This window comes from Malurus melanocephalus, unplaced genomic scaffold (genome assembly GCF_030028575.1).
Source record: "Malurus melanocephalus ecotype Western Australia unplaced genomic scaffold, MMel_1.1 scaffold_986, whole genome shotgun sequence".
Taxonomy (NCBI): Eukaryota; Metazoa; Chordata; class Aves; order Passeriformes; family Maluridae; genus Malurus; species Malurus melanocephalus.
In genome coordinates this window covers 111,721-124,280 of record NW_026624218.1, presented here as the reverse complement: position 1 = coordinate 124,280, position 12,560 = coordinate 111,721, and the positions used below count along the sequence as shown (strand labels likewise).

The following is a 12,560-nucleotide window of genomic DNA, read 5'->3' as shown; positions in this document are numbered from 1 at the left end:
CCTGGGCTCCCGGACGGAATGGAGCCGCACGGCCCCTCCCTCGGTAGGACCCAGGAGCAGCAGGAGACGCAGAGGGGATGTTCGAGGAAAAGCCTCCGAAGCCAACCAACTGAGCCAGCAGAAACTGCGACACTGTAACTTGACTCCCACGACGAGAAGCAGAGAGAGAGCGAGAGATAAAGCTCAGCTCCAGCAGCCCGACCGCGTGGCAGCACTGGCAGCTAAACTGTCCCCTGTGTCTTCCCAGCAGCCCCTGCTTCTTTTCTTCTGGGTAGCATTTAAAGAGATAAACWTTTTTTTTTTGGCATATGTGCCAACGGAAAAGGAATACAGAACAAAACTGGCACCAAACATCAACCCAAGACACTGGGCTACATAAATTTAAATACAATGACATGCTCTAAGTCCAAAGTTTGATTCTAGGAATGTAACATACAGAATTTCATACTGCATTGGACCAAACAGAAATACACCATGTGAGCAGTTCAGGCAAAGATAACACAGAGTAAAATGGTTATTATGTGAGATTAATTTTCCCTTTTGCTCACTCGTTTTTATTTAATTTACCAGTTAGAATCAGAAGACAAAATTAAAATAATATACAAAGATATATAGAGTGTGCTTGTGGTTCCCCACCTTCTTCCTAAAGTAAGATGAAACTTACTACTTTCTGTATGTTCCAACTGGCACAACATAGCTTGCATTTTAAGATTTGTACATTATCAGCTTTAAAATACAGTAAGCATTAGTCTGTAAAGATAAATAATTTTGGTTCCCTGAGACTAAACACATATGGAAATATTTTTTGCACATCTAGCAAAAACAATCCAAAGTTACAAAGATACCTTCAAATTAACTGTATGCTTTATGCACGTGTATGGCTTAGTAGGAAAGATACAGCCAACTTGTCAAAACCTTTTGTAATATTTAGCCATTTCAAGCCAAGATGGTTCTGGGAWGGAGGTAGATGTAAGGCTTTTAAGACACTTCAATATATAGAACTCACGCACATTAAAGTAAAACTTCTTGTTGCCCACCCACCAGCAACCAGTGAAGTCAGGCCAGAACCGTTAAAAATAATATTACAGGCCATGAAACTTTGACATACAGCAATAGTCACCTCTGTTCTTTCCCAGAGAGGCAGCAATATTGAAAGTCCTCTCATAGGAGAAAAGCTATGCAAAATACTAAATTCTTCACCTCTACCTCTACAAAGATTGAAAAATTGAAATGAAGTAATATATGGTAGATTAATTTCTTTCTTTTTAAAGACAAAATTTTGCCAATAGAACTTTTCAAATCTTTAATCACTTGGAAAGATTAACAGCAAGCCTGGATAACGTATGGAAATCCTATCTATCTGAAACGTACCATAATGCATGTAGCAGTTTCCTTTGGTAGGATCCAGCTGAATAGCCTTCATGAAGTACTTCTCTGCCTCACTCTTGCGTCCCTAAAAAGAAAGGGGGGGGGGGGGATTATTTTAACATTCTATTACCATGGAGCAATCATGTACAGTTAAAATTTCCAATTTCCAGGCACTGGAGAAAAACAACTGCTATTATCACTAGACTTTAACCTAAATAAATACGAATGTTTAAGTGCTACAGCAATTTTTGTGGTCAGCTACTTTATGGTGCAGTTCTCCAGACTGAGGAAGAAATGTGTCCAACATCATCAACGTCCAAGAAGCAAGGAAGTGGTAGAAATGTATTGCAAAAAGTATTGTAAAGGGCTTTTGGGTAAACATCAGCTCCATGCTGCTTTACGGGCAAGCGTTACATTTACCCAAGCTAAAATCAGAAGGGAACTAGGAGAGAACTTTAGCAGGGCTCTTAAAAAAAAAAAAAAAAAAAAAAAAAAAAAAAAGTGGGTGGGGCAGTGGGGGAGGTAAAGCATGTTATGGTTCTATGAAATTGCAGAATCTTAGAAGTTCTCAGGTTGGAAAAGACCCATAAAAATCATTCACTCCCACTCTCTACTCCTCACAGGACTGCCTGAAACCACGTGACTAAGTGTCTCCCAGACACTTCTTGAGCTCTGACAGGCTGGATGCTGTAACCACTTCTCAGTGAGCAGTTCTCAGAAAAGAACCCCTTCCTAAAGTCCATTCAGCACTTCCCCTGATGCAGCTCCAATTCTTGTATTCCTTATATCCTAAATAACACCATATACACAGCCAAAGATAAAGTTATCATAAATAAATAACTTATAAATTAATAATAATAATAAAGTAGATAAATAGAAAATATTTTAGGGTTTAATGTGGAACCCTTTCTGATTTTAATGTTGGAAGTAAGATTTCATCAGAAATCAATTCTGATGACCATAAAACAACTGTAATAGAAATGGTGATTTTTAAACACAATGGTCAAGGGTATGACAAAATGGTCAAGGGGAAAAAGCCCCAAAACAACAAAGCAAATGCCTGACACAAATTATGGTAAAAAGAATAGAAATTTTCTAAGACAGACTTCTTTCTCACTGGAATCACCAAACCACAGTTGCATTATGGTATAGAAGTGTCAGAGCAGATCCATTAGTGGCCATTATTCTTGAAAAAACAGTGATATTGGATTAGACTCGTCTAATGCTCAAACACAAGTCACCATCACCTATTCAGTAAGACACCTGTGACCTGTTTATCCATATTCCCATGAAATTAGCTGCTGTGGTTTGTGCTATAAAATAGGCAGCCTCCAGAATAAAGAACAGTTCAGCTCAACCTCTGTGGAAGAAAGGCATTGTGGTCTGCATCTCTCCAGTTGCCTTGAGTGTTATTTCACAGATACAGCCATATAGGCTTGCTCAGGTTTTGTGTTCTGGAAACAGACATGGCACACATCCTGCACTATTCCACAAGTTAATAGAGGAATAATAACGAGGTCTGTTCATGATTACAGCTGCTTTAGATTCTCAGTATTTCCCCAGGGGGCTTAGAGACAATGAAATAGAGTGAAGGAAGCCGTGCAGCACACCAAGGACTATACGAAGACCAGGTTCCACCAAAACCAACACAGAGGCCATATTTCAAGAGATCATCCTGGCAGAGACACAAGCAGGCTTAACAYTTACAACATTCCAGTTTCACAAAATGAATGTTTATTGGAGGTAAGAATTTACCCTTATTATTTAGTAAACTTCTTTTGGTAAACTCATGTTCCTTAAAGCCAAATCCACATGGCACGAGGTTCCTGTCAACCAAATGGTGCAACTACATGATAGAGTACGCTATCTTATACTGCTGTATTAAAAACCCAAACACCAAAACAAGAAATACACAAATAAAAAGCCACAAATCAAAAAACATATGACACATGGTCCAGACTAATTTTTCCTCTTCTACTAGTGCAGTAAAGACACACACACATATATATATGCATTAAACACCATTTTTTTTTTAAGTATACAACTGTAGTTAAGAACAAAAAGTGAAGAAGAAAATAATCATGAATCAAAACAATTGGCAGGGGGAAATGATAATCAAACACTCAATTTTGCACGTTTAAGTCTAAAGCTGGCAATTTTAGTCTGGCAAAAGTTACAATGGCTTACCGAAGTCTAGCATTGATACTTCTAAATAAGAGGCAGTAAGCATATGTACCATTCATACTGACAGAATGAACATCTACAGATTTTGCATAATTGCCCTAACAGACTAACATAATTAGTTTTAGCTGGTTTCACTATGTGGCTATTTCTAGAACATAAAAGGACAGCTCATTGAATGGAGTCACAAAATTGTAGCTTCTACCTACAGAACTATAAGGCTGCAAACGTGTGTCAAACATGATTAATTTTGATTAACTGGAATCACCAAAAATACATGACTGCTCTACTCTTCTTGGCACTTTCCAAATGGCATACTGCACTTGAGTTCAGGCTACTCAGGAGACCTACAATACACAGTGATGACAGGTGCCAGCCTACATAACATCAAAAGAACTGTGCTATTTACAGGCTCAAATGGTCATTTCACAGATAAAGTGGAGAAATATCCTTAATAATATTAACCAAGACATAAAGTTATCTAATTAAAATGAGCTCTATTTGCTCATGTTGGCCATCATTTTCATTTACCCACATTTGTCAAAAAATTATTTAAAAAAACAATGTAAGTGTTTTCTTGCAGAGTGGCGTTGTGAGGAACCTTGCATCACACCAGCTGAAATGTCCTCTTTAATGCAGCCTGCTGTTAAAATGTAAATACCTCAGCATAGATTTAATACACATTATTTTTTTGTGTCAAATTATGTAAAATCCAACCAATTGACAGAATCAGGCTACTTCACAAYTAAAATTTAGTACTTATCAACATTTTTTCAACTGTCCAACATACCCCTTAACAAACCAACACACTGTAGTTAACACAACAGTAATCCTATTGTACCTTTCCCACCTAATGTTCTCAGTGTTAAATAAAACATATGGCATAAGGGAATAAAATTATAACTTTTAAAGAAAATCCAAATAATTGTTTAAACAGCTGAAAAATACTGATTTGGAGCAGGAAGGAATTTGGTGTACATACTCACTGTTRTGTGATATAACATATATAAAAATGCAGGCACTGAGAGCCACTGGAAACCTCCTAGTTTCTAGCAGCAGCATTTGCAGTYATATATGCACAACAACATGTCCTTTCAAATTTAAAGAGCAAAAAAATCCTAAGTTTACAACCACATGATAAGAGACTTATTTGAAGGATAAAGCAGTCATTAATAAGTTTTAATGAAAAGACTTGACATCTCTGAGGATTAATAATGGGATACAAAATACCTTTCACCTGTTGGTCACCAATTTACATTCTGCCCAAGTCAGCAGCTAATGAAAAGGTGCTACATGACAGCTACTGGTCTGCTCAGGAGACATGAGTGGGTGGTCCCAGCCCCAGCCCTAATGGAGATCCTCTGCACAGACTCGCTGGCATATTTATGGCTTTTCAGTGCAGAGACTAATGAGACAGAATCACAACACAATCAATGTCAATCTTCTTGCTGAGGAAAAGAACATGATGAAGACACTTTAATAATTGATTTAGAAGACTGGGCTGATATTTGCCTTACTGGATCTGGACCTAAAGCATATAACGAAAACAAACTTTCTGGAGTTTTCCATTAATAAAGAAAACATCAATCTCCCTCTCCCCTGTCGCATGCCCAAATTATTGTGAATTGTCACTGATTACCATCTTCTAGCAACATCTACAAATGTGAAAGGAAAAAAAAAAGTTTAAAAAGTGCAGGTAGATAACACAGGGCTCTTACAACCTAATACATGTCCTGGCTTTCAGAAATATCTCACTCTCCACAAATCATGCAGACTTCTAATCAGAATGGCTGGGTGCTTGCAGTTTTGGATGACAAAACCGTTAATTGTCTCAACATTATTTCAGGACTTTGATTTTTAAGTCTAGTTCGTTGCAGTTGACTGCAAGTTTTTCCTTTTGTTGGTCACTTCTTTCCTAGAGATCAGAAAAACGTATCTGTGCTCACTAATACGGTCAGACATGCTACTTTACTGGGCTTTCATACAAATTACTATTAAGATTACCAGAACAAAGGGAAGAGAGCCAGATAAGGGCAGTTGATACATTAGTAGAAGAATATATCTATCCTAAAAGTATTAAAAAGCTGAGGACAAAACTAGCCTTTCGATATCCACCCAATTGTTTTCTCCTTACTTTTCTGGTAAACTGTGACAAATTCATGTTGAGGCAGCTGTTGTACTTCATGCTGCTGGAGGCCCAGGGACCCTGYGATGGTAGTAAAACTGGAAAAGACTAATACAGCTGAGTAGCTCTGAATAACCCTCCTGTGGAAATTATGATGACACAGCGGCAACCAGTATAGTGGTTCAACAAATTAGGTGGTCTCTGCAACTTGAACCAACTTTATATGACATAAACATTCATCATTCTTTAAAACTTACGAGGGTTTCAATAGTAGGACACAGACTTCATTCTTTAATATAGTTTTACCAACTTTACCTGGTAATAATGTGATTCTATAAAGAAGTTAATTTATACCACAAGTACGTTGACTGTCACTCTCCACATTTTTCTTTTTCTTTTTTTGTTTGCAAGCATTCATATTTTAATAAAATAAATTTAATTGTGAGAAGACTTCTTGTTGTGGTTTGGATGAATTTAATGGGGGCAAACACTCCCAAGTTCCAGCAAATCCCCCTCCTTTCTCCACCCAGGTCCTAGAGACAAATTTTCCACAGAGAGGAAAGAGAAAAGAAAAAGTAAACTATTTATTTAACAAAACAACAACAAAATAATATGCCCACAAAGAAGAGAGGGGAAAAAAATTATAAAACAAAGAACAAAAAAAACTGTGGGACCAGCTGTTGCATCTTAAAGTCTTTCTCTTCCCTCCTGGGAGTGGCTTCCCCTCCGGGGCCCCCAGAGGGGTTGGACAGAATTGCTCCGGTGGTTCACTGGAGGATCTTTCTTGCCTGCTGTGCCACAGGAATCTTCTTATTCTCAGATGATGAAGAAAAAAAAATTAAGGAAAAAAACAAGTCCAAAGAAGAGGGAAAAAGGAGCAGTCCCAAAGAGCAGGCAGCTTCTTCCCCACCGCTGAGCCCGAGACTCCTCCAGGAATGTGTGTAACTTGCACTTCTCCCTCCCACTGTCCTTGAAGGCAGGAACATCAAAAACAAACCAGAGCAGTGTCAACTTATGTATAGTTACAGAAGGGTTGTTTACCTTTCCTATAACATAAGCAGATGATAGGAATACAAATACTCAGCTACACTAGGACACTTCTTAATGGAAGTTTGATTAAAATGTGCACACTGAATATAGAAAAGTATTATGTTACATGTTTTCTTCTTCCTCTTTAGAACATTTTAAAATCATAGACTATTCAATAATAGTAAAAAGGTTTGAAAAGATTGTGAGGCAAAACACAAATTAAATTGTGTGGTACTGAGTAAATGAGTAATAAATTCTTCAAAAGCTTTTACGTAGCCAGACCAAGGAAACAGGAGCTATGGAACTGCATTTTACAGTTGTGTTATTGACATGGAAAGCTTCCCATCCCTGCTCTAAATATTAGTAGTTCAAAACGAACTTTAATATCTAGCATTTAGTAGCTAAAGGGATTCTTCTTTTTCCTTAATTTTGCTGTTATTTCTACCACTCTCCCCTGTTCATTCAACATTACAATATAAATATTGTGTACCATAATTTGTATGTGAAATGATTTCAGAAACATCTGAAATAGACAGGACTTGATTATTAACATAAAAGGTCTAAAATCCATCTCAGCTCCTATACTTCCCATGCATTAAGGAGATAAATCCTGCCTTTTCATCTCATTTTTATTAAAGTAAAATAAAAACAACCAAACATGACAGAGAAGCCATCTCAGGGTATGGGAGCATGAATTGGATTACTCTGGAGGAAATTACACTATTAATCTTTATCTACCAATTCATGATAATTCACCATATACTAAACTTGACCTTGTAATAAACATGAGGCAACTTTCTTATGATTGCCCACATCCACATAACCTTGTCAGTGAGATCATGACTGACATTTTCATTCCCAGTCATTTCCTTCCCATTTTCCTTCCCTCACTGGACCAGGGTCCTCACATGCACAGTCCAATACATTGCACACTGCTCGCATAACCCAGTACATTGCTTTTGGAAATAAGCCTTGGTAGAATCAATAAAATGCAACCTCTTGTTTTAGCTTTATCCTCTATTTGCACCTTAAGTGATTCACTTCCATCTTAATATATCACATTAGTCCTCCTTCAACCACATGTGGATTTTTGTTGAACAAAACTCCATCTACTAGCTTCACTGAAATTCTGCTGAAGTCAGTGTGATTTTCCTATGAGCCAAGGTTAATTGAGAGAGACTAACACAAACTGTGTTTTTGAGTCTATATCTACAGTGATAATTAAGACATGATAACCAGAGAGTTGAGATTGAAAGAGGGCCCATTCACTTTGGTGGAAATCTACTGGAGCTTAAGCCTTCTTCGTATGTGACACCAGTGCATCTAAATTGACCCATACATTTAGAAACTTAAAAGCACAGCACACAACTTTACTGGCTTGGGACATGACTGAGAGACTGTTACGCTGATATTTTTTTCAAGTATTATGTATCAAAAAAATCATTAATATATTAAAGCTATTTGACATCATTTTTTTTTGGCTTGTGTGTCTCCAACTGCCAAAACCATTCTTGTTCTATTAAGCATTCAAAACAATATAGAAAAGACATTTAAGCAAATGATTTTTTCCCCCTGAAGGTTTTTTTTTTTTGGTTCTTTTGTTGTGGTGTGGGGTTTTTTGTTTGTGATGTGATGGTTTTTTTTTTTTGTTTGGTGGGGTTTTTTGATGATGTATCTATTCTTTAGTCTTTCTTTTGGGATAACTTGATGTCTAGAAGGAACTTACTTCATTACACCACTTTTGGAACCAAGAAATATTGCGTAGTCTTAAGTAAACTTTTAAAGAATAGATTTCATTCTATACCTTGTGATTTATTTACTATCTTCACCCATATTGAAATGTTCACTTTGGTCATTAAGCTTTGACTATTTTGTATCAAAATATATAATGAAATATGAAGTAAATTTCCAGGTTAGTCCCTTTCTTTTCTGCTCAATCTTAAACCACATTTTATATTTTCTGATAAAGAAGTGTATTAATATCTCATATTTCACTGGCCAGTCAACAGGATACAAATTCAGTATCTTCAGATGTGGTTTTCACTATGAAATTCTTGTAAGTTAAATTCGGCCTATTTTTCCACACAGAATAATTAACAGCTATATTCAATCCTGTAATAAAACAATAAAGATGTCTCTTTTGATTGGTTAGAACTAGATGACCTTTAAGGTCACTTCCAAACCCAAAGCAGCCTGTGATTCTTTCATGAGAGCAGTTTATCATGCGTCAGTGATGTTCTCTAAAACAAGCTTTAAATTTATGTTGAGTAAATTGAGAAGTTTAGGGCTCCCCCTTTCCTGTCTACAGGAAGTTAGAAACATGATGCCAAAGAAAAAATCCCTAAAGGAGGTCAATGAGGGGTTATGTGCCTAAATACCTGTTCCAGAGTCACTTTTGAACTAGACGGATATATTTAAATGAAAAAAACTCTCCTTTACAATTAATTCTATTACAATTGGCATGCAGCCAAACAAAGTTCCTAAGGGGACTGAAAAAGTATAAGTATGGATGCAACACTCCTGGCATGCAGCCAGCCTCTGAAGAAATACAAGCTCAATAGATGTCAGCTGCTGAAATTTCTGCAGCTCAGAAATCCTGTCATTCACACTGGAGGTGTTAAAGCTTCAGATACACCAGATAACCAAACCTTAAAAAAATAGGGCTCACAGTTCTGAAGTAAATAAACCTGATTTTCTACATTCAAGAGAGAAACCTCTTCTTTCTACCATCATGAGTCAATTGCAGTAGTGGCTATTGCTTGGCTTAACTCGATTTCATAGGAAGGGCATTAGTGGCTACTGCTTGGCTTAACCCGATTTCTTAGGAAGGGCATTCTCATGGATTCAAAGTCATTTTTACAGTCACAATGTGAGTTTAACTGAAATATCCAATTTTCATTAAAAAAAATCTTCCTAGAAGTAGTACTAACAGCCAAGGGATATAGTTTCCAAAAACGAAATACCTACCAGATTTGCTGATCTAATTAAATTAACCTGTTCAGAAAATGCCTTTTCACTAATTAAGATTTCTCTAGGGGAATGATAAATGTCTACATGTAAGTATTACTAAAACTGTTTTTGTTTGTTTTTAAGGAGTGGATTACTAAAAGAAGAAGCTATTCTAGAAAATCATGTCTAGATTTAACGTAGAGCATTTCAATTGCTATATCTTAAAAACAGTCACGATTCTTTTGACATCATGACTGTTCTCCCTGATTCCTGCTTTCTTCCAATTTGTGCAAATCTAGAGAGACAGAAAAAAAGTAGCAATCAACCAGTGACTTTAAAGATGACAACATGACAAATTTGCCAACAGAAATGCAAATTTCCTTTCTGTGCAGAAACACCAGCAGCAAGTAATTACAGAAATAGAAAATGTTGAATTAGTATATTAACTGTACACTGTTCTCCTTTTCCTCCTCCTGTCTCATTCTCTTCTGTTCTTCCTAYCTTCCATTTATTTCTATGTTGTCATTTATTTATATTTATTTTGAGATGACAGTCAAGGACTACACCAATTACTGAATAAAGTAGGGTATTTGACAGAAGCACTCTGAGAAATTTCAGAACTAACCAAAAATGGCAGGATACCTCTCAGGCCTTCTGTTTGTCAGAAACATAAGCAACAAACAAGTGCAGGCAAAAATGTGGTCACTCACTGAGGAAGAATTATTTCAAAAGTTAAGAATAGCATTAAAACTTCAAGATTGGTACTTGAAGTTCACAATCCTGTTACTTTTATATTAATCCAAAACATTGTCTGTCTCTATCATGTCTATGATTACTTTTTCCCAATCCCCTTTTGAAGAAAGCACTTTAAAATAAAACATTTTATATTACAGCGAATCTTCTAGGATGATTGTTACTGAATTTAACAGTTTGGAGCTCTAGCACAGAAATTTTACAAGGCAAAGTAAATTTTTCTCATAGCACTCTGGGTGATTTTCCAAGCCAGTAAAAAATAGGAGATTAACAGCACTGTGTGGTGCCATGTAAAATGCAAGAAAACACTGTGCAATATTTTCCAGAGAAATACAGCAAAGCCTGCAATTCCTAGATGCAACACACTAAACGTTACTATATATGGCTGTCCCTAAGTACTTTAGCAGTTGCAGCCACTACTGCAAGCTATGCAGAATGGTTTGTGGGCTCCAGTTCATAAAAACAGATACAACAAAACTTCAAACAGTTTATTTAYAATTGAAAAAGCTTCTCAGACTAGCGTGCTACTATAACAACCAACCACTGACTGATGGCAGAGGCCAGACATTAGGAGGGAGGGTTTCTGAGTCTTCTCTTCAAGACTACTAAAGTGAGAGGGAAAAAAGAAAATTAAAAGCCTTACTTGTAAATTTTTTTTAGCATGACAGCCAATGCCTGCTCTTATAGAAAGTGTGCTCATATAATGGAAAATGAATTATAGTACATGCTGAAGGCATCACCGGGCACTGTCACTTTTGACAGATTCATTTTTATCCTAAAGCTGGTAGTCTTGCAATTTTAAAGCCTTTTAAAAAATTATGCTTTTCTTTGTGATAGAGAAATAAATTACCTAAGCAAAGGATGAGGCTCAGATGCTGTGGGATGAAGCTACCAGAAGATTGGCTACGTCAACTAATGTGTCATATTGACAAATAAAATCCCCAAGTAATTTAAAAAGTAATTTAAGCAGCTTAGCAAGTTAAAGGTATGAAAAGCACATAAGGCTAAAGCACTACAATTCTAAACAACTACCTGTCATTTCATGAAAATAAAATAAKCACAAACTTAAGCCCCAGAATAACTGGCTATTTTCCAATTATTCTACTAACTGAGTTAAAACTCATGATTTTCAACGACCAAATTATGCTGTCCTTACATATTTTGAAGAAAATTGCAGCTTAGTGAGCTGTAGTTCTTTGATACAAACATATAACATGAACTATTATAGGAATTTGGAAATTCTTGTGACTTATGATATTAGGTAACAAGACTACAAATTCATTAGCTATTCCTCTGGAGCTCTTAAGCTGGTCTGGTTTGCCCCGCATATACAGCAGCATGCTCAAGTCCATCTGGCATTTCTTGTATCTTCTCCAACCTAAATGATTCTCTGTGATGCTGCTTTTAGTAAGCATTAATACTGGCAACAGACTTGAGAAGGCAGAAAGGCTGGTKTTAAAATTAAGCCACTTCATTGGAATTAAAGTAAGGAAGCAAAACGTCACTGAATTTGTGAACTTTACAGGTCTGCCTTAACTGCTAGGGGGTTTTATATTAGAATTGCTTTTGGCTAGAACTTAGGAACTTGTCTGGAAATTACCTCCTCTCCTCCCTTACCCCCAGTCTCACTGACAGAAAAATTTTCTATCTATATTAGCACCTACATCCACCCTTCCAATAGCTATCTCACATTTCTCTCTGTGTGCCTTTTCTAAGAGAAGTGTTATCAACAGTTTTGCCTCAGTACCTACATTCAGAAATAGGTTTGTAAAAAATTCAAAGGCTTGTTTCCAACAAAAGAGGGTAAAGAAGCTTCTAACATATCTCTAATATCCAACATCTCTCTCCTAAATTTACAGGTTGTGAGAAAATGATCACTAGCCCAGGTAGCAAAGCATAACAGAAAAATAAATCACAGTGGTAACAAAAATTGGGATTAGGCTGCAATAACTATGCCAAAGGGAGAAGCTCTAATCTGAATCCCAAGAAAGTTTATGAAGACTTCTAGGAAGCATAGTCTAGTCAGTTCTAGGAAGACTTCTAGTCAGTCACAGCAATCATATATTTGCAGTGGGAACTAGTACTAGGAAAGTTCAGTATACTAAAAACAAGAAAAAATTCATTTTGTGAATCACTGAGCAGACAGTAGATTGCA

The 12,560-nt window shown here is 36.6% G+C and overlaps 1 protein-coding gene across 1 annotated transcript in view; it reads right to left on the bottom strand.

Moving 5' to 3' along the window:
- Nucleotides 1-15: 15 nt before the first annotated feature.
- The window catches only part of TMTC2 (transmembrane O-mannosyltransferase targeting cadherins 2), a gene marked incomplete at its 3' end in the record, with an annotated part of 95,636 nt that continues 83,091 nt past the window's right edge, over nucleotides 16-12,560 (bottom strand). Inside the window, exons 8-9 of the mRNA XM_057386542.1 lie at nucleotides 1,372-1,453; nucleotides 16-264 (exon numbers count right to left, since the gene is read on the bottom strand). Of these exons, the coding sequence (XP_057242525.1) occupies nucleotides 16-264; nucleotides 1,372-1,453 (331 nt within the window). The remainder of the gene's footprint in view (nucleotides 265-1,371; nucleotides 1,454-12,560) is intronic.